The 21,890-nt window shown below is 51.9% G+C and overlaps 1 protein-coding gene across 1 annotated transcript; it reads left to right on the forward strand.

The window, feature by feature from the left end:
* Positions 1-10,009: 10,009 nt before the first annotated feature.
* LOC140682024 (serine/threonine-protein kinase PAK 3-like) lies at positions 10,010-15,989 on the forward strand. Its single transcript, XM_072922870.1, has 7 exons — positions 10,010-10,031; positions 10,804-10,916; positions 11,584-11,701; positions 12,379-12,478; positions 12,903-13,154; positions 15,116-15,289; positions 15,784-15,989. The coding sequence occupies exons 2-7, from the start codon at positions 10,873-10,875 to the stop codon at positions 15,987-15,989; spliced, it is 894 nt and encodes a 297-aa protein (XP_072778971.1). The 5' UTR covers positions 10,010-10,031; positions 10,804-10,872.
* Positions 15,990-21,890: the final 5,901 nt, after the last annotated feature.

Here is a 21,890-nt window from a genome sequence, read left to right on the forward strand (position 1 = left end):
GTTTTCCCGCCTCCCAAGTTGTCTGTTATCTGTTCTCCCTTCCCCCAGTTTATGTCAATCATTTTGTACTCCTTCCCTTTGTTCTGGAAAGTTCTAAGTTCTTTGTACCCCCATTGGTTCCTCCCCCGAAACCACTCCTTCCCTCCATCCCAGTTGGCCGTTGCCATGTCACTCTCCGTTGACTCCACCCTCATACCCTCACCCGGTTGGATGCTCTGTACCCGGACCCTCCTTCCCTGTTACTGTTATATACCCTGCTCCGCCCCTGGTTCGGGGCTCTCAGAGCTGGCTCGCCCTCTGAGTGGCTGTGTCCCTTCACCCTCCCTCGCCTTCCCTCACCTAAGCCCTCAGAATAAAGCCGCCTGAGAGACTCCCGCCTGGTGGAAGACTCTCTTTATTACCACCAAAGCGTGCCCGAAGTCCCCGACTCAGTCAGAGTGACCGGGCACGCTTTAACTGGCGCCCGAACACGCTGACCCCTGCACGGAGTCAAGCGGAGAGCGTCTCCTCAGCAGCTTCGACTCCGTGAGCCGGCTGCCCGAGGAATTCAAGCGCCGTTCGGACCCGGTTCCACGGACGACTGTGCTTCGTTTTCTGAAGACCCTTCGCCTCGTGGGCTGCGGACACCCGGAGGAGCAGGAACAGCAGCTTCGCGGAAGCTCCCTCGCACTCCGGACCTGCAGCGCTTCCACCCCCCATTGAGGTCATCTTCTTTTCGACGGGTGTCCCTTGTGGTGAGTTCTTCGTGCCCCATCTGGCACCTGACCCCGTCTCTTTTCTCTTCTGTTCTCCTTTGCCTCTTTGGGGAATTTTTAGCCGTTCTGACATAATGGGCAACCGTATGTCTCCGGCTCGGCGGGATTTCTATTCCCACGTTAAGTCATCCCTTGTTTTGGGAAATATTTCTTTTAACAAAAGGGATTTAAAAGCCTTAATTAACTTAATTTTTGACCACCTTCCTGACACTGCGCAGGAAGATTTCAACTCGGTTCAGTTTTGGGGAAAAGTTGGGCGTTTATTATACGATTTACAAGTTAAGGGGAATTTTAAAGTGGGACGTTTCTTTCCTTTATTTCATTCTATTTTTACGTTATTTAAACAAAAACGGGAGAGTTGGGCCCCCAGTTTTCCTAACCCTCATTCCGTCCCCCCCACTCCTAACCCTTTTTCCCCTAAGGGTGGGTCGGGCGGCAGACCCTGCCAAAGTCCGGCACAGGGTTGCCACCGTCTCCCTGCTGCTCCCCGTCCCATCCTGTCCTCTTTTCGACCTGGGACTGGCCACCACAGTTCGACCCTTTCCTCGCCCCAAGACCCTCAGACCCCTGTTCCCAGTTTAAAACCCTGCTGTTCTATTCCAAATCTGTGCCAGCATCTACCACAAAATGGCGCCGGCCGCATGGCTGAGCTGGCATCAGAAGCGCCACAAAATGGTGTCCCAGCTCCTCCCTACTCCCCTCGGGTTCCCGCCATTTCTCCTTTGACCCCTCCTCCGTCGAGTGCCGCCCCTGCGTCGGGTCCCGCCCCTTCTGATGCGTCGATGGTGTCATCGTCGGGACCCGCCCCTTCCATCCCCTTGACCGCGCCCCTGGGTGGGCCCCCGATGGGAGGGACCGGCCTACAGGAAGGCCACGCCCCTGTGGGTGGGAACTCCCTGCCGGAAGGCCCCGCCCCGGGAGGTGGGCCTAGTCCCGCCTCCCCCTCTCCAGCCACTTCCGGTTCCCACGCTACCGGAACCGGAAGTCGGCCTGGCCGGAAGCAGGCCATCTTGGCCTGTAGGGCTCCACGCCACCGGAGCCCAACGGTCAGGGAGAGGCTTAAGCCCTCACCCGTCCTGCCTCATCCTCCGAAGAGGATGAGGACAGTGACAGCCCCCGGCCCATACCTAGGCCGGGAGGTGGGTGGGCTAAGATACGGGCAGCGGCCATCGAGGACGGGGACTTAGACCTGGCGCGTGACCTCGGGCCTTTCGCGGCACCGGTGGTAAGGGAGAGGGGAAAGCGACCCCGGTGGGAACAAGTACCATATGCTGAGGTGAAGGAGCTGAGGAAAGCGGCCAAAGATTATGGCCGCGAATCACCATTTTTTAAAAATGTTTTGGACCTCACCTTTTCGGGACGGACATTAGTTCAACATGACATCAAATACATTGCTAAGTCCCTGTTGTCCCCCACGGAACTCCTGCTTTGGGAGGTTCAGTGGAAAAAGCTGCTGAAACCTCTCATTATAAAGCACAATCTAGCAGCGACCCTGGGCACAGGCGACGAGGTAATGGAAGCCATTGCGGGAGATGGAGAATTCGGCCAGCCGGAGGACCAGATCCAGCTACCAATACCACTCCTCGACGACATCAGAGAGGCTGGCCGTGCCGCGCTGCTAAAAATCCCAGACGGCAGTACTCCCTCCCAAAGCTTTTCGACAATTCTCCAAGGACCTGACGAATCATTCATCAAATTTGTCGACCGCCTCAGAGAGGCCATCGATAAGCAGATAGAGCACCCTGCGGCAAGGGAAGAACTCCTCCGCAAGATGGCAGTGACCAACGCCTCGGCGGAGACAAAGAAGATCTTGAGGGCGTTACCGCAGGACCCCGAGCCCACCATCACCCAGATGGTGGAGGCGTGTGTCAAGGCGACATCCACCGAGGTAACGGTCGCCATGGCAGTGAGTAAAGGGGTGGGGGAGGCAATGTTGAACTTGAACACTGTGCGCTGCTTCGGGTGTGGCCAGATGGGCCACATACAAGCGAACTGTCCACACTGGCCCCCGGAGCAGTTTTACCACCCGTATATGCCTTCCCCAAGACCCCCACCCAGGAACTCTTTCCCGCCATACCAGCCGGCGGGAAACGGGCCGCGGAGCGCGAGGAGGGGCCGCGTGAGGACAACAAATGGCCCTTCTCAGCGCCCGAGCCTCCCTACTATCCGGGAGGACCAATGGCCCAGGGGACAGTTTCGGAGGATTGGCGGAGCACCGACGACGGACTTCGCCTCCTCCGAAGAACGGCCAACTTAGATCCCGGCCGCCGCCAGGTCCTCAAGAGCTCCATGACTGTCACCTTCCAGGATGAGGACCTGGTGAGAATCCCCGCGGGGTTCTTGGAGCCCCCTCACTGCCAAGGCGAAACGACCGTCCTCATCGTCGGCGACGCAAGGCACACACCCGACAGGATCTCCATCATCCCTGAAGTGGTGTGTGTCCCACCGGGGTCCGAAGTAACGGTCTCGGTCATCTGCCATGAGCCCCCCTACACCTTGGGCAGAGGACTCCCCTTCGCCTTGCTCTATCTGCTGGACTCAGACGACCTCTCTGGGCGAGACTCAGAACAGGACATTCATGTATTTCTTACTCAGAATGTGACCAAAGAGCGACCAGTAATCCGGACTGTGCTCTCTTTGCAGGGAAAGTCGGTGGCGATGAACCTGATGGCAGACACTGGGGCGGATGTCACCACCATTCCCAGGTCAAAGTGGCCCCGCGACTGGGAGTTGGTGCCCCCTTGTGGCACAATCTCCGGAGTGGGCGGAGCTGTCAATTCCATGCGCAGCCGACGCTTGGTAAGTGTGGAGGGTCCAGAGGGACAAATAGCCACAATTCGACCTTTCGTGGTTTCCTCAAACATCATGCTATTAGGCCGGGACGTATTGTCCCAGTGGGGTGCCCGCCTTGACATCCCTAGCCCTGCGTGGGATTTTTAGTGTGGGCCACTGCGGAGCGCACCTCCCCGCCGTTGAATTGGAAGACCGATGTTCCGGTGTGGGTGGATCAGTGGCCCCTCACGGAGGAGAAATTAAATGCGCTCAACGAACTTGTAGAGGAGCAGGTGCGCCTTGGGCATTTAATACCCTCCACCAGCCCTTGGAACACCCCTGTCTTTGTAATTAAAAAACCAGGCAAAGACAAGTGGCGCCTGCTCCAGGACCTTCGCAGGGTAAATGATGTCATTGAAGACATGGGCCCCCTCCAGCCTGGGCTTCCCTCACCCTCCATGCTTCCCCGGAATTGGCAGCTCGCAGTCATTGACATCAAGGACTGCTTTTTTAACATCCCCTTGTATCCTGGAGATGCCCCCAGGTTCGCCTTTTCCGTACCATCCATCAATCGGGCGGAACCTTATAAAAGATATCAATGGACCACCTTGCCCCAGGGAATGAAAAATTCTCCAGTGCTCTGCCAAACCTTTGTAGCACAGGTTCTTTCGCCAGTCCGCCGACTTTTCCCTGAAGCCATCATCTTGCACTACATGGACGATGTCCTTGTCTGCGCGGAGACGACCACCTACCTCCGCGCAGCACTCAATAAGACAATAAAAGCCATCAAGGATGCGGGTTTCCAGATTGCGGAGGAGAAGATCCAGCTCTCCGCCCCATGGAAGTATTTGGGCATCACCATCACGAGAAGGACCGTCGCGCCCCAGTCTGTGACCATCAAAGACGACCCACGGACCCTGCAGGATCTGCAGCAGATCTGCGGCACCATCAAAAGAGATTATATACATGTAGGCTGCAACGTAGACATTGATCTCTCTGGACCAACCATTTATAGCTGGACAGTGGTGGGCTATGAAGGCTGGCTTGCTGGCTACCAGATGGCTTATGATACAACTAAGTATAAGCTTTCACAAAGTAACTTTGCCTTGGGATATAAGGCAGGAGACTTTCAGCTGCACACTAGTGTGTAAGTATTACTTGAGCCTAGAAAAACAGCAGAGGAGCCACACTATAGGAATAGTTAGCAGTAAAGGCTTTAGGTCAAAGGTGGGTAAAGGGAAGGGGATACTGATTTGTTTCCAGTTAATTTATGTTCAGTGTTTTCATTTCCAGTACAACTAAAACAGGGGCAACTTCCCATCTCTTGGCTGTCTTGACACCTTGTTTCAGAGTAATTTTGGGGTTTGTATATCTAAAATGGTAATTTAAGGGTCCTTTGTGGGAGGGGGTGTGGCTGGTGACCTCCCTGCATTGCCATGGGAGGCCACAGATGTGTAGTTTTCCCGCCTCCCAAGTTGTCTGTTATCTGTTCTCCCTTCCCCCAGTTTATGTCAATCATTTTGTACTCCTTCCCTTTGTTCTGGAAAGTTCTAAGTTCTTTGTACCCCCATTGGTTCCTCCCCCGAAACCACTCCTTCCCTCCATCCCAGTTGGCCGTTGCCATGTCACTCTCCGTTGACTCCACCCTCATACCCTCACCCGGTTGGATGCTCTGTACCCGGACCCTCCTTCCCTGTTACTGTTATATACCCTGCTCCGCCCCTGGTTCGGGGCTCTCAGAGCTGGCTCGCCCTCTGAGTGGCTGCGTCCCTTCACCCTCCCTCGCCTTCCCTCACCTAAGCTCTCAGAATAAAGCCGCCTGAGAGACTCCCGCCTGGTGGAAGACTCTCTTTATTACCACCAAAGCGTGCCCGAAGTCCCCGACTCAGTCGGAGTTACCGGGCCACGCTTTAGTCCTTTATGGTAATTCATAATTAAAAACTGAGAGCTTTAATTTCTGTAATGGCATGAGACAAAAAAAGCCTTCAGATAAACTATTGTACCTTCCCACCCTCTCCATCAGACAGAAAGTTTCTCCCTCAGAAATGGCCAAGATGAAGGAGAAAGGCAGCTGTAGCATTGTTTGTTTCCAGCTGTCATCCCTGCATAGCTCTAGTCTTGGCATTCAGATGGCCTGAGATGCTTTGAAGATGGTGTATTTAAACAATTGTAATGCAACAACATGGTTTTCAGTCTTCTCATTCCCGTAACTCCTTTATGTGTTACTCCACAGTGGCAGTAACCACTGCCACTTATCTGGGTGGGTTGGTTTTTTTGGTCAGAACCTCAAACTACGTCTCTGGCCGTTGCAAAGTCCTGTTCCATTCTGCAAAGCAAAACATGTTTTGTGTAAAATATGAGCACCAGTCTGCCAGCTCCAGCTAGGAAGTAGTGAGTCTGGGCTCAGGGAAGTATTGGATCTCTTGGTTCAGTTTAGGAGATAATGATCAAATGACTGTGGAAAAGGTTAATCTAAAGAGTTACTAAACAAGGCAAGGCTTGACACACTTGCATCTGTTACAAACAGGAATGATGGCACTGAGTTTGGTGGGTCTATTTATCGGAAGGTTACTAATAATGTTGAGACATCAGTCAATCTCGCATGGACGGCTGGCAGTAACAACACACGTTTTGGTATTGCTGGAAAGTACCAAATGGATGACAAGTCTTCTGTTGTGGTAAGAATTTTGTTACAAAAATGCTCCCCTAAATACTGAAAATTCATGTTACAAAGCAGTTGCTTTAACTAGTTACTGAGCAAGTATGGTAGATTGCAAACTGGCTTCTGTTGTGGTTCAAATTTAAATTGGGACCTCACACATCACACTTGTGAAATTATGGGGGGAAAAGAAGTCCTAAATATAACTTTGTCCATAGTGAAATAGTCTGACTATTGTGCTTGGAATAGTGTGCTAGTGTGCTGCAAAATGTATTTTAAAAGGTAGTGAAAGGACGCAGTGTCCTTTTAATTCTGAAATCCATAATGTAAAACCCTATTAAGGTTACAATGGTGGAAGTTCAGCTGAGCTTATAGCTCTCTCCGAACAGTAAGTTAACCCTTGAAAGTCAGCTGACATATGAGTGTTGTAATACTAAAAACTGAAGTAACAAGCATTTATGTTTCAAAGCAACAATTAGTTCCAGGACCATTGAACCAAAATTAAAGATGAGAAATGTAGTAATTCAGAAAGGGGATTGCATATTCATGTATTTCCTGCTCATTAGAAGAAAAAAGAAAATCACTCCTGAGTGATGTGAAAAGGCTCTGAGGGACTGTAGTAAGTAGCTCTTTAAAGGATATAAAGACATAATAGAGGAGGTAGTGAAGAACAGCATGGCATTCTGTGTAGGCAGAATTGGTGTAGGAATTCTGAGAAAAGGAAAAGATTGGTACATGCTTCTAATAGAGGTTCATCTACAAGCAGCTGAAGAGCGTTAATGCCTAAGTCCCCTTGTCAGGGCACTGGGACACTTCTGTGAGAATACTTAAGTATTCAGTTTATAAATACCATGATTTTTTTTTTTCTTGTAGGCTAAAGTGAACAATGCCAGCCTTATTGGAATTGGTTACACTCATGTCCTCCGACCTGGTACGTAATTCTCACTGCAAATGGGCAAACAGCATTAAGTACTACACTATGGTTTAATTCTCTGTCATCTTAAGAACAGAATAGATGAACAAAGGAGCTAGAAGTCTTTACACAGACTCAGAAGTAAAGGATGTCTATGTACACAAGTTCCTGTGGCAACTAAGCCACGTTAGTGAGGTCAAGTAGCTGAGGCAGAGAGCACTGTACAGGGACCTCAGTGTATGATGGTTCTCTTTACTTGCTTTTGTAGGTGTAAAGCTGACACTCTCAGGCTTGGTTGACGCCAAGAATTTCAGTGCTGGAGGTCACAAACTCGGGCTGGGATTTGAGCTGGAAGTTTAGCACAGCTTTAAGTAAAAGAACTGGTGGTGCTCTGGAAGATGAAGGAAAAGTGTACCCCATGCATTTCAGCCTTAATATTACTCTGAAATTTGAAGAAGTGTGAACTTTCTACTCTTCCCAAGAATGACTTTAACCCAATGCTGAAGTCCAGAGTGTGCCAGCACAACAAAGGAAGACACATGAAGGCATGCATAGAAGTTGTGATGTTTGTGCCACATTTCAGTTTCCTGTATTTTAAATCTGTTTGAAAAAAAACAGAAGAAAATCCAACCTCTCCCCACTATTGTATTGCATTTTGCATGTCCTATACTTCACGGCCTTTTGTAAAAGGAGTCTCTGTGCTGTAGTGGAAATTTGGGGTTACATCAGAATGAAATAAATTGGTCACGGTCAGAACACAAGGTTGGCGTGTGTTGACTCTTACCAGGTTTCCATCCAGCTGGGCTTTTTGGTCTTTTTTTTTTTTCTTTGCATGCAACTGTAAGTACAGTTAATAGATAATCTGCAAATGCTTTGTTACAATATACCTGTACACTGAAGATTTCCTTCTCCTGTGGTTTCTAGGATAACATTTTTACACCTCTCACGCTTTAGAGACCTGCACAGTGAAAGCAGCTTTTTCCATTACAGTGTTATTGAGCGCATCAAAAAGAGCAAACCAAAAGTTTACATGTTTTAGATAATTTCGTTCCCATACAGGAAACAAGTATTAGGTAAGTACAACCATTACACGTAAAGAAAAAAAGTGCAAATCAGCAAAATTAAGAAATTAAGTTCACAGTTCATTAGGAAGGTGAAATCTACCAGTGACTGGGTGTATGTCCATTGTTCATTAGAAAGCCTAAAATGCAGCAAAACAGCCACAGGTGATTGATCAGGACAGAGTATCTGCTGTCTTAAGGCACAATTAAGAACATTTTCCAAGCAGTTAAGAGCAGGCATTCCCTACTGTATCTTTGTGAAAAAGTGTCTGACAAGTGGATACTAAAAACTAGGCTGTATGTATCACATAAGCAGTTGGTGACAGTAGAAGAAGGCAGTTGATACTCCCTTCTCAGAGGCAGCAGCTTTTCACAGTTGGCTTCCCAAAGTAGCATGGCTTCAGAGGCAACCAAAGTGATTTTACATCTCGGTTTGTCCTGGACTGTTTGTTTCTTCTACCTGAAACTGCAGCCAGCTCCAGTCTAGAGCCTAAAGAACAAATGAAGTTCAACGCTAGCTTACAGTCAAGCTTTCTCTAGGATAAAAGTAAAGCATTTTAATGAGTCTAAAAAAATTCACTGTGAACAAGTTGGTCAATATAATTTCATGATAAGCCACATGACTGCCATCAAGGAAACACTTAACCTACTTTACTTGCACTCTAGTATTTTACAATCTTTTTAATATTCTGCATTATTAAATTAAGCATCCCTGCCCACCACTGTACTGCCACCCAATTATCTTAAATTTGTGTGCAGTTTTGCAGTATTTTCATACAATGGCTAAGTGCTTTCCCCATCCTTTACTGTTCAGCACAAGTTCCCAGCACGTGGCTCCCAGTGTAGGCAAGCAGAATATGTCAGTCAACAGATTATGAGGGAACAGGTGTTTCCTATCTCTGCAACTCCTACTTGCCTCTTGTCCAACAGTAAATAAAAGATTTCAATTAGCTATATTAGTGGTAGCAAAGTTGGAGAAGCAGAACTTTGAAGACATGTACTTCCCCAGTCCATTTATAGAAATGAATACATTACCAAGAAACTCTGTTCTTGATCCTTCATTGTGTCATGCATCACATTTTCTAGTTGGCTACAAAGTTTCCGAGATTCCATCAGTAGATCCTCACTGAAAAGGGCAATTATTACACTATTAATTTCTATGGACAGTTTAAAGATATGTTGCCTCTATCATCAAGAAATATTTCTGGCAGATATGCTGCAGAACACTGGAGATCGATTGTCCCATCTCTTCAGTGCTGCTCAGAACTTGTGAGTGTGCTCAGAAGGCATTGTCAGAGACATCTCCATGCTGCTGAGGTCTTGCCTACATCAAGGAACAGGACCTGGAAAATTTCCTTGTCTCTCAAGTGTGGGAAAGCTCTGTGTTAATTTCTTCAGTATTTTTGTATGTCTCAAAATCACACTGACACACCAATGAACAAAGAAGAATCTTGCTTGCCTGAAAGGACAACCTAGCCCCTATCAAAGCTATGAGATAACAGTTCCCAGAAACATTTCTTTCCCATGATTTGTGGAAGGAAATACTCCATGGTCAGGATAGGAACCACAGAGTTTAGAAACTGAAACCCAAGATGAAAGAATCAATTCCTTTAGGAGCTGAGGCAGTAAATCCCAACGCTTCTGCAACCGGCCCAGGCACTGCCCATGCACTTGAGAGGAAAATACATCATCTGCCTTCTGGCAGAGTCCCCCTGCATCCTGCAGGTTTTAGTCATTTACAGCAGAGATCTCCTGTGTTGGGCAGCTTTCACTCTTAAGAAATAAACAGCTTCTCCCTTCTCTGCTTCTGTTTTGTTTCTAGGACTTTTGGACATGTGGTTAAAGCACTCAACAAAGCCACGGGAGGAGAGGTAAATGCCAACATCCCCTGCAGACTTTGCTGCACTCAAAGGCTTTCCCATCTGGTGTGAGCAGCTGTGGCCAGAGCTTTGGGTAGAGCTGTGCTGAAGAGGCAAAAGAAACACAGACTGGTACCAGCCTGCAAAATACATTGGGGACAGTCTTTGTCCTTCTCAGCTGCCAGAAGGAAGGCACGCAGGGCAGCAGTTCATTTCAGACAAGGATGTGCTCACTCGCTCTCAATTGCTAAAGCAAAGGTGGTGCCTTAGAGCATCTCACTGCTCTTTGGGGCGACAGCTTCAGAGTCCTGAATTCTCACTTCTGGTTGCCAGCAAATGCATCTGAGAGTTACCGGTAGCTCCTCAGACACCTGCAGTGCTGCACTTGGGAACTGCACATAGGGAGAGATCTGCAAGGCGTCCCTAGAAGCCCTAAGCCCTGCCCATAGCCCTGGATTAGCCACAGAGTATTAAGGCATGGATTACTTCTTCTGAATCCCATACAAAGCAGCAGGGAGTGGGCTCAGAGGTTTGTGGGTGATAGTTGAGATACCACTGTTACCAAGTGGACACGGCAAAACCTCAGTGGCCACGTGTCCTGTAACTGGCCCCCAAGGGAGCAGAGAAATGGGCTGTTGCAATGTCAGTTCCTAATTACTGCAATGCCTAATCACAAGGTATTTTTGCACAGCTTGGCTGTGTCATTGCAAAATCACTCGCTCCATGTGCCTTGTGATCTCGTGCCACCAACTTCTCAAGTTACTGATTTTCAGTGTCATTTTAGGTGGCCATAAAGAAAATAAGACTTAACGGATGGCAGAGAAAGCAACTAGCTGTTAATGAAATCGAAATCATGAAGAAGCATAGGAGTCCCAGTGTTGTGAATTACTTAGATAGGTGAGTAGCCATGGTCTTATCCCATGAATATGCACGTACATACCACACACATGAGAGGTTAAAAATCCACTTTGGTCACTTCTAGAAAGTAGAGCTGTTAATTATTATGTATTAATATTTCTCTGCTCATCTCCAATGGATGAGAAGAGAGTGCATCTTGCCTGCATGAGTATTCCCTGGAACATGTAGTTTGAAAATTATTCCAAAATTATTCAAAACCTGGATCAGCTGTATCTTACAAAGTTAATACCTTCTAAATTCACTGCCTCCACATTCATTGGGATTGATTTTTTAAAGTTTCTTCAATGCTGAATGATGAACCATCCTAAAGTGGATTTCCCTTGGATTGTTGCCCCTCTTTTCCATTGCTATGCATGCCAGGAAGACTAGGTGCTTATTTCCAGAAACAGCATTTGTGACAGGATTTTATCTGGGCTCTTACTAAACTTCACTTTTCACTTGCTGGCCATCTAAGACATCTCCTTTTTCACAGCTGTGCCTTTCTCCCTGAGGCTGCACAGATTGCAAACAAAGCACAGCCGAGAGGGAATGTCTATTCCTTTAATTCTGTCCTTGTCACAAAGGGCCTTGGAAACAAGAGGCCCGGAAGCAAAAAATCAACCTTACCATACATGTTTATCTTCACGTCCTTGTTTCTTTCCTTCAGCTACCTTCTGGGTGAGGAACTCTGGCTGGTCATGGAGTACATGGACGGAGGCACTCTGTGGGATGTCATCAGCAAGATCTTCCTGACTGAAACCGAGATAGCAGTCATCAGTCGGGAGGTCAGCAAGCCCACCTGTGCTTCCAAGGGTTTGGGCAGGATTGTCTGGGAAACAGGGGCTCAGAACAGGAGAGGTTTCATGTGCCAGGCTTTGCTTCTGTGTTGCTGGTACGCTATGGGCAGGTAAAAGCATCTCCAGTGAAATGCCTGGAGTGCCCTGCACTCACTGTACTCAGTTCTTGTACTCTTATCTCCTGCTGCTCTATTCTCACTCTGCCTCTTGTGTCTGCTGTTCTCCATGTTTCCTCCCTAAACTTTTGCCTGTCTTCACTGCATTCCTTGCTTGTAGAAGCAAGGTGCTGGTAGCAGGATTTGAAATGCACAGCTAAGAAAAAAAGAGAGACTCCTTTCTCTCAGTCCTCAGCTCAAAACCATAGTAGTGCAGCCAAAATGCTCTTTGCTTCTGAGCACACCACTGCAGCAGCAGTCATCCTGGCTGGTTTGCAGGGGACAGTCTACAACAGCAGGTGCTCTTGCACTTTCAAAAGGTGACATGCCTTTCCTTAGAAAGGTCCTGCTCTGCAAGTGTTGGAGCAGCAACTCTTCCTCTCAATGGCACTGTGTTGTGCCATTACTCCCCAGTCCCCTGGGGAATGGGAATCTTTTAGAGTCTCTGTTTCCTGTCTGGTGTGATGAAATCACTAGTTTTTGCCCTCCTGTTTCTGTTTTCTCTCTCAGTGCCTGCAAGGATTGGATTTTCTTCACTCAAACCATGTGATCCACCGAGATGTGAAGAGCGACAACATCCTTCTCAGAACCGGCGGCTCTGTCAAGCTGGGTCAGTATATTCCTGGTCAGGTGCAGCGTTCAGGGATGTGGGGTGAGGGGCTGCTTTGAGTGGCTGCCAGCTCCTCAGAAATGGTGCTGGTGGCAGTGCAGGGACCCCCCGCTCTGAGCTGATGACACGGTTGCACGGTGCACAGAGGTATGATAAGGAACAAGCAGTCAAGAGTGGTGTTGCTCTGTGTGTGTCCCTTCCAGAGGGAGGGAGCTACAAGTCTAAAGCTTCCAAAGAACAAAAGCCACTGCTGAAGGCAGTATACAAAATGAGGGGATTTGGCTAACATCCTGAGGAAACAGAGCAGGGACAGCTGTCCAGGAGATTCAACAGCACATTCTCAAACTTCTACTGGGGAATTCTTTTGCTTGGTTTCCTAATTGCACAGAATTCAAATAAAACCAGTATTTTGCTTTCCCCTCAGCTGATTTTGGCATCTCTGTTGAGCTCAGCCCCGAGAAGAAGAGACCGTCCTCTGTAGCCGGGACTCCTTGGTGGATGGCGCCTGAAGTGGTGACGCGTCAACCATATGGCCCCAAAGTGGACATATGGTCTTTTGGAATTGTTGGAATTGAAATGGTAGAACGGGAAGTTCCTTACAGGAGTCGAAGTCCTGCCACGGTAAAGAACAAATACAAACTCATCCTGCTTGTCTTTCTCACCTGCCCCGTGTTCAGCGTGCCATTGGACAAGATCCCATTGCCATCTGCTGGAACTACTTCCACCAAGGTCCCCTGCTTAAAATGTCCCTGCAACACATCAGCATCTGCTGTAGTTTTGGTTGCATCAGTGTGGAACTCAAGCCTTTCCACATACAAACAAACCCCATGCTCAGGCAATACTTTCCTTTAGGTTATAAGGTCTGTGTAGATGGACTCCTGCCCTGAGGATTCCCTGTTGCTTCTCTGTTTGTACCCATTGCCTGACTTGGATCTGAGCAAAACCCCTTTCAGCTATGAAGTGCCGAGCTGCAGGTGGGAGCACACCTGATGTCCCCCAGTGTTGCAGCATTTCTGAGAGAGAGAGGCCATGATTTATGTCTGGAATGAGATTTGAGCTACTCCAGTCTAGGCCTCAGATCGGGCCTTGTGAGGCCTTCCAGCCTGTGACACAGTTAGAAATTAAGAGTTTGTGGCACAGTTAGAAATTAAGAGTTTGTGGCACAGTTAGAAATTCTATTAAGGTGTGATGTGAAGAGCTGGGCTGTCTGGGTGTGAAGTAGTATAGGTTTATAATGAGAAGTTTAGTCCACCTTAAGACAAAGACAAACAATGTTAGCTTGCCAATGAGAGTGCCTTTGTAAACTGTAAACTATATAGAAGTGTGTGTAAAGTGCCATCTTCTCACTAATAAACGGAGAATGTTTAATTAACCATATTGGTTTGACGTGTGTTTGTCCTGTCCAGCTTTCCTGTTTTATGAGGAGCCTGGCTTTGCCCCAGGCCTCTCCTGTGGGCTGGAGCCCCAGGGGGCAGCTCCACCATGAACAATTCCTTTTCCCATTGCAGGAGTCTCCTTTGGTGTGGAAAAGACAGAAAGAAAGGAGATTTCCTGCCTTTCCCTCTCTCAGGGCTGCAGAAGTCCTCAAACTTCCCTCCTGCTGCTCCCACAGAGAGAATGCTGGCCTAGGGACTCTCTGCTGTTGGATTTTGGGCACGGGAGGAGGGAGACACTTGGTTGTCCCTGTGGACACAAGAAATGGTCCAACATCCAGTCCCAAATATTCGTGTGGCATTTGTCATCCTTCAGTGATTCCAGTTTAGTTTTGGAAAGCAGAGAATAGGAGGAGAGGGCCCAGGAAAGGAACAATCCTTCTGTAGCCCCTGCCAGGAGGGGACAGCCGGGGGGTCGGGCTCTGCTCCCAGGGAACAGGGACAGGACAAGGGGAAATGGCCTCAGGCTGGGCCAGGGCAGGCTCAGCTGGGACAGCAGCAGCAATTTCCCCATGGAAAGGGGCTCAGGCCCTGGCAGGGGCTGCCCAGGGAGCTTTGGAGTGCCCATCCCTGCAGGTGTCCCCTGGAGGTGGCACGGAGTGCTCTGGGCTGGGGACAAGGTGGGCATGGGCCCAGCTGGGACTCCCTGGGCTGGGAGGGCTTTTCCAGCCCCAGGGATTCTGGGGTTCTGTGAGAGCTCTCCCAGCAGAAAGAAAAGCCAACACCGGAGAAAGGCCCTGCCCTGGAGCAGCAGAGGAGCAGCCCCGAGGCTGGAGGAGCCAGGAGCGGGCTCCAGCCACGGCTACTCAGCCCTGAGCCCTGTGGGGCTGCCCAGCAGCAGCAGCAGCAGCAGCAGCAGAGCCCCAGAGCTGCGCTGCTGCTGCGCTGCTGCTGCGCTGCTTTGGGCTCTGCGGCTGCACAGCCCCGTGCAGCTGCTGCCGCAGGGATGTGTCAGGAGCAGCACAGAGCTGCTGCTGCTGCCTCAGCTGGGGCTGCAGCGGGGGAACCCCTCCCGCCCGGCCCAGGGCTGCTGGAGGCAGGCAGGGCTGCAGGAACAGCCCCGGCCCGGCTCCCCGGCCACGGGCAGCGGCAGAGCGGGGCTCCGCTGCCTTCGCTGTGCTGCCTGCACAGCCCTGCTGCAAAGGGCTGCCCGGCACAGCTCTCTGCCAGCCGGGCTCAGCCTGCGCCTCCCGTTTGCCCGCAGAGAGCAGCGACAGCCCTGCCCCGCCGGCCCGGCCGGAAACTCTCCCGCTGCCGCTGGGGCTGAGCCCGCGCTGCCCGCGGGGCGCTCCGTGGCTCGGGCTGGGACAGTGCATCGGCACCTCGGAGAGACAGGACACGGAATCTGGGCACTCTGCTCTGGGGCCTTACCGACGTTGTTAGCAAACACACAGATTCTTCACTAACGGGAACTGCGTGGGGGCGTTATGATGCATTGTGATTACAGCATATGGTACATTAATGTTTTTATTGCATAGACTGTAATATAAATATACAATATCTAATAACAATAAATTATTTCTAAGTTTTATTTATTTCTTCAATTTTCTCTTCACTTTCCTATTCTTATTCTTCTTATGGTTTATCTTCTTCCAACACTTTACTATTCTTCTTGTTTGCTACTTCTATGTATTTTTATATTCTTATTCCTATTCCTATTCTTCTTCTACATATTTTAAAACTCTTATTCCTATTCCTATTCTTCTTCTTCTACATATGTAAAAATTCTTATTCCTATTATTCTTCTTCTACATATTTTGAAATTCTTACTCCTATTCCTAGTACTCTTCTTCTTCTAAGTATTTCTAAATTCTTATTACTATACTTCTTCTATCTATTCTTAAATCAACATTCTATGTCTTGTCTTTTTAGTCTTCATCTTTGTCTTCTTCCTCTTTGTTGTCTTCTTCATCTTCTTCATCCTATTTGTCGTCATCTTCTTCACTGTCTTCATCTTTGTCTTCTTCCTCTTTGTTGTCTTCTTCATCTTCTTCATCCTATTTGTCGTCATCTTCTTCACTGTCTTCATCTTTGTCTTCTTCCTCTTTGTTGTCTTCTTCATCATCTTCATCTGCTGAGTCGTCGGTGTCCTCTTTTTCTGTGTCTTTGTCTTCATCTTCTTTGTCTTGGTCTTCTTTGCCGTTGTCCCGGAGGGGTTTGTGCTGAGAGTCTGTTCCAGGAGCCTCTGCTTTGTGCCCAAGAAATGGTTATTGCACCTTCCAGCCCGGGGCCGGGTGTGTGCGGGGCAGGGATGGGGGAGCTTTGGGCTCTTTGGGTGGGCATTTTCCAAGCCTCACTGCCCAGGCCTTCGTGGCTCTGCCTGCTTGGGTTTTGCTTGGCTTGTCTGGCCCATCCAAAGGCTTTTCTCTTCCCAGATTTGGAGGAGCTGCAGCAGCAATCTCTGAGCCCCTCGAGCCGAGCCGAAGAGCTGCTGCTCCGACACAGAGGAGCGGGACTGGCAGGAGCGGTCATCTTCATGTTCTTCCTGTTCTTAACCTTCCTTCTCTTCCTCCTCTTCACCCTTTTCCGTGTCTGTTTTACTCCTCCGTCCGTGGCCTGAGGCAGGGACAGCGGAACAGCCCCCGCAGCGCCCGCAGCGCCCGCCTGAAGCGGGAGGGACGTTTCCTGGGGGCAGCCGGCTGCCCGCGGAGGGCCTGGGCTCTCAGCCGGGCAGGCCAGGGGCTGGGGGGGCTGTGCGGGGCAGGCGCCGGCCCTTGGCTGCACGGCTCCTGTGCCGGGCACTCAGCCCCGGCCTCCTGAGGGACGGGCACTGGGAGCCCCTCTGCCACAAAAACTTTCCTTTTCTGGTCTTTCTTGTCTTCTGGGGGCAGCTCCAGGAGGCTCACATCGTCCCACTCATCGTCCTCGGGGCACAAGGGCTTGGCCAAGATGACGTGCTGGGGCCAGTTCTCCTGCACGAGCCCCGTGTCGCTGTCGTCGCCCCAGCTGGAGAGTCCTGAGGGTCTGCTGCCATTCCCTCTGGACACCTTCTGGCCAAGGTATTCTTCCCAGTCCGAAAGTTCTGCGCAGCTGACGACATCTCCTCCGCACAGCACTTGCTCAGGGTATTCTTCCCAGTCGGAGGGGCCTTGGGAGCTGCTGACTACACCGTGGGGCAGATCTTCCTCTGTGTATTGTTCATAGTAGGACACTTCCTGGGACAGTTCTGGGTCTCCAACCAGGAAAGGCTCCAGGTCATACAAGAATTGCCAGAATTTCATTTCCTCATTGGAGTCGTCCGTCTTCTCCTGCACTGCCAGTCCTGACCCTGCTGCTGCCTCCTCAGCAGCTCCGGACGGGGCAGCAGCTGCCGGCTCGGCCTCCGTGGGACTGCCGGGGAGAGGAGAGGCGCTGGGCAGGGCAGGGGCTGCCTCTGCTGCCACCTCTGTGCCCACGGGGCTGGCAGAGCTGGGCCCCTCTGGGGGAGAAGGCTGGGTGTCCCCCTCCTTCACTGGGCCCACAGGCTTCTCCCCAGAGCTGGAGCTCACATCGTCCTCCTCCTGGGACAGCTCTTGGATGAGCGAGACTGTCCCCTGGGACAGCTCTGGCTCTACTTCTTCTTCCTCTTTGTCACTGTTGGATGACCAGTCGCTGTTCGAAGCCAAGGCCTCCAGGCTCCAGTGCTGTGACAGCACTGGCCCTGCCAGTGCCAACACTGCCCTCTCCAGCTCCTCCCAGAGGTCCTGGGCTCCCAGAGGGGCAGACAAGGGGCTGGGGGTTCTGTGTGGGGCAGGAACCTGGCTCTCTTCCTCAATGTCAAAGTCCCAGTCGCTGTCCGGAGCCAAGGCCTCCAGGCTCCAGTGCTGTGACAGCACTGGCCCTGCCAGCGCCAACACTGCCCTCTCCGGCTCCTCCCAGGGGGCCTGGGCTCCCAGCGGGGCAGATGAGGGGCTTGGGGTGCTGTGTGAGGCAGGCACCGGGCTCCCCTCCTCACTATCAGCATCCCAGTCGCTGTCCGGAGCCAAGGCCTCCAGGCTCCAGTGCTGTGACAGCACTGGCCCTAACAGCGCCAACACTGCGCACGCCGGCTCCTCCCAAGGGGCCTGGGCTCCCAGCGGGGCAGATGAGGGGCTGGGGGTGCTGTGTGGGGCAGGAACCGGGCTCTCTTCCTCAATGTCAAAGTCCCAGTCGCTGTCCGGAGCCAAGGCCTCCAGGCTCCAGTGCTGTGACAGCACAGGCCCTGCCAGCGCCAACACTGCCCTCTCCAGCTCCTCCCAGAGGGCCTGGGCTCCCAGCGGGTCAGATGAGGGGCTGGGGGTGCTGTGTGGGGCAGGCACCGGACCCTCTGTCATCTCTGCCGGGCCTCTTGCTGCCCCTGCTGGATCCTCCCTTTCCCCCAGGTGCCTCTGTTCCTCCGGCTGCTGCCTGCATCCCTGGATGTGCAGCAGTGCTTGCTCACCATCTCACCGCTGATGCTCCAGGCCAAGTCCAGCAGAGCCTGGCTGCAGCCCGGGGGGCTGGGAGGGGCAGGGACCGGGCTCTGTGTCCCTGCGGATGGCAGCTCCTCCCTGGGGGCAGGAGGCTCCGCTGCCTTTTCTGCCTCAGGAACAAGAGGCTCAGGGGGCTTCTCCTCCTCCTCAGCAGCTCCAGCCGGGGCAGCAGCTGCCGGCTCGGCCTCCGTGGGACTCTGTAGGGAAGGAGAGGCACTGGTTAGGGCAGGCACTGCCTCTGCTGCCACCTCTGTGCCCACGGGGCTGGCAGAGCTGGGCCCCTCTGGGGGACAAGGCTGAGGCTCCTCGTCCCTCACTGGGCACAAGGGTCTGTCCCAGATCTCAGAGCTGATGTTGTGTCCCCATCGGGACAGCTCCTGCCTGCTCACATCTTCCTCCCTTTGGGACAGCTTTCGCTCACTCACATCGTCCCACCGGGGCAGCTCTTGGGCTGCAGTGTCTGCTCCTTGGCACAGCTCCCTGCCACTGCTGTCTCTCACTTGGGACAATTCCAGCTCTCTCCTGTCTTCCCATTGGGACATGTGGCAGTGCACACCTTGTCCCCATGCTGAGAGGTCTTGGTACCTCTCACCTTCCCTCTGGGAATGCTCTTGGGCATCATCCCATTGGGAATTCTCTGGGACACTCAGATCTCTCTGCAGGGACAGCCCTCGTGGCATCTCTCATCTTCTCCACATCCCATCTCCTGCCACCCAGTCACATCTATTTCCCACTGGGAAATCTCTTGGGTTGTCACTCGTTCTTCCCTCTCCCGCCCCTCTTGGTACATCTCACTGTCCTCCTCCCACTGGGACAGCTCCTGAGCGCTGATGGTTTCTTCCCCTTCATAGAGCTCTTGGTGTGTCCCACCTCTGTACTGGGAAACCTCCCAAACTCTCACACGTACCTGGCCTTGGTACAGCTCTTGGCCGCTCCTCGTTCCCTGCCAGGACATTTCTTGGGCTCCTGGAACATCTCTCTGGCGGGTCTCTTCCACATCTTCCCTCCGGGAAAGCTTTTGGCCCATTTTGGCCAAGATCCTCTCCTCCACAGTCTGTGACAGCGACAGGACTGAGCTGCCCACTGCCCCTGACCACTGCTCGCTGGTGGCTTCCAGCCAGCTGGGCAAGGAGCTATGGGACCGGGAGTTGGATTTGGCTTTGTCCTTGTCGCTGTCGCTGTCTGTCGCTGTCGGCCGCTATCACTGTCAGCGTGTGGCGCAGACGGAGCCAGGGAGCTGCTTCCTCCTCAGAGAGCGGCTCTCCTGGGAATGAGCACCCCAGGGCTCCACGCCCCTTGGAGATCCTCAACCCTCGCGGAGCTCCCTGATGTCACAAGGGTCTCTGGCCACCACCACGTCCCACATCACAAAGGGCCATGACACCATGTGCCGTGTCACAAAGGGCCACCCCAGAACCCCAACAGCAGCGGAGCAGACGTGAACCTGTTGCAGTTTGTGTTTATTTCATTAAGTTATTGTTAAGTGGTACATTCTGTTGTCTGCCCATGTTTTCCCCAAGTTGTTTTTTTCCCTATGTTGTACACTCTCTTTGAAGCTGTCCCTCAAATTATTCCCCTCCCTTTGTCCCAGTCCCTTCCCTGCCTGTCCAGGTAACCCTGCCCCTTTTCCCTGAATGTTCCCTGCCACTCAGCCCCTGGGCCAACTCCTAATTGAAACCCTCACTTGGAAATCCTCTAATCCAGGATGCCCCATTGGCCCCTGTGCCTTTCCCTCTGCTCCCCCGATCCTGATTGTCCCACAGTGTTGCTGTAATCCCCTCATTCCTGCCCTGAGGATTCCCTGTTGCTTTTCTGTTTGTACCCACCGCCTGACTTGGATCTGAGCAAAACCCCTTTCAGCTATGAAGTGCCGAGCTGCAGGTGGGAGCACACCTGATGTCCCCCAGTGTTGCAGCATTTCTGAGAGAGAGAGGCCATGATTTATGTCTGGAATGAGATTTGAGCTACTCCAGTCTAGGCCTCAGATCGGGCCTTGTGAGGCCTTCCAGCCTGTGACACAGTTAGAAATTAAGAGTTTTTGGCACAGTTAGAAATTAAGAGTGTGTGGCACAGTTAGAAATTAAGAGTTTGTGGCACAGTTAGAAATTAAGAGTTTGTGGCACAGTTAGAAATTCTATTAAGGTGTGATGTGAAGAGCTGGGCTGTCTGGGTGTGAAGTAGTATAGGTTTATAATGAGAAGTTTAGTCCACCTTAAGACAAAGACAAACAATGTTAGCTTGCCAATGAGAGTGCCTTTGTAAACTGTAAACTATATAGAAGTGTGTGTAAAGTGCCATCTTCTCACTAATAAACGGAGAACGTTTAATTAACCATATTGGTTTGATGTGTGTTTGTCCTGTCCAGCTTTCCTGTTTTATGAGGAGCCTGGCTTCGCCCCAGGCCTCTCCTATGGGCTGGAGCCCCAGGGGGCAGCTCCACCGTGAACAATTCCTTTTCCCATTGCAGGAGTCTCCTTTGGTGTGGAAAAGACAGAAAGAAAGGAGATTTCCTGCCTTCCCCTCTCTCAGGGCTGCAGAAGTCCTCAAACTTCCCTCCTGCTGCTCCCACAGAGAGAATGCTGGCCTAGGGACTCTCTGCTGTTGGATTTTGGGCACGGGAGGAGGGAGACACTTGGTTGTCCCTGTGGACACAAGAAATGGTCCAACATCCAGTCCCAAATATTCGTGTGGCATTTGTCATCCTTCAGTGATTCCGGTTTAGTTTTGGAAAGCAGAGAAGAGGAGGAGAGGGCCCAGGAAAGGAACAATTCTTCTGTAGCCCGTGTCAGGAGGGGACAGCCAGGGGGTCGGGCTCTGCTCCAGGGAACAGGGACCGGACAAGGGGAAATGGCCTCAGGCTGGGCCAGGGCAGGCTCAGCTGGGACAGCAGCAGCAATTTCCCCATGGAAAGGGGCTCAGGCCCTGGCAGGGGCTGCCCAGGGAGCTTTGGAGTGCCCATCCCTGCAGGTGTCCCCTGGAGGTGGCACTGAGTGCTCTGGGCTGGGGACAAGGTGGGCATGGGCCCAGCTGGGACTCCCTGGGCTGGGAGGGCTTTTCCAGCCCCAGGGATTCTGGGGTTCTGTGAGAGCTCTCCCAGCAGAAAGAAAAGCCAACACCGGAGAAAGGCCCTGCCCTGGAGCAGCAGAGGAGCAGCCCCGAGGCTGGAGGAGCCAGGAGCGGGCTCCAGCCACGGCTGCTCAGCCCTGAGCCCTGTGGGGCTGCCCAGCAGCAGCAGCAGCAGCAGCAGCAGAGCCCCAGAGCTGCGCTGCTGCTGCGCTGCTTTGGGCTCTGCGGCTGCACAGCCCCGTGCAGCTGCTGCCGCAGGGATGTGTCAGGAGCAGCACAGAGCTGCTGCTGCTGCCTCAGCTGGGGCTGCAGCGGGGGAACCCCTCCCGCCCGGCCCAGGGCTGCTGGAGGCAGGCAGGGCTGCAGGAACAGCCCCGGCCCGGCTCCCCGGCCACGGGCAGCGGCAGAGCGGGGCTCCGCTGCCTTCGCTGTGCTGCCTGCACAGCCCTGCTGCAAAGGGCTGCCCGGCACAGCTCTCTGCCA

Source organism: Taeniopygia guttata, chromosome Z (assembly GCF_048771995.1).
Source record: "Taeniopygia guttata chromosome Z, bTaeGut7.mat, whole genome shotgun sequence".
Taxonomy (NCBI): domain Eukaryota; kingdom Metazoa; phylum Chordata; class Aves; order Passeriformes; family Estrildidae; genus Taeniopygia; species Taeniopygia guttata.

Coding starts and splice junctions, on each gene's coding strand:
- LOC140682024 (XM_072922870.1), top strand. CDS start 10,873: ATGAAGAAGCATAGGAGTCCCAGTGTTGTGAATTACTTAGATAG. Junction 10,917..11,583: donor GTTGTGAATTACTTAGATAG/GTGAGTAGCCAT, acceptor TCTTTCCTTCAG/CTACCTTCTGGGTGAGGAAC. Junction 15,290..15,783: donor TCTGGGGCCTTACCGACGTT/GTTAGCAAACAC, acceptor TTGTCTTTTTAG/TCTTCATCTTTGTCTTCTTC.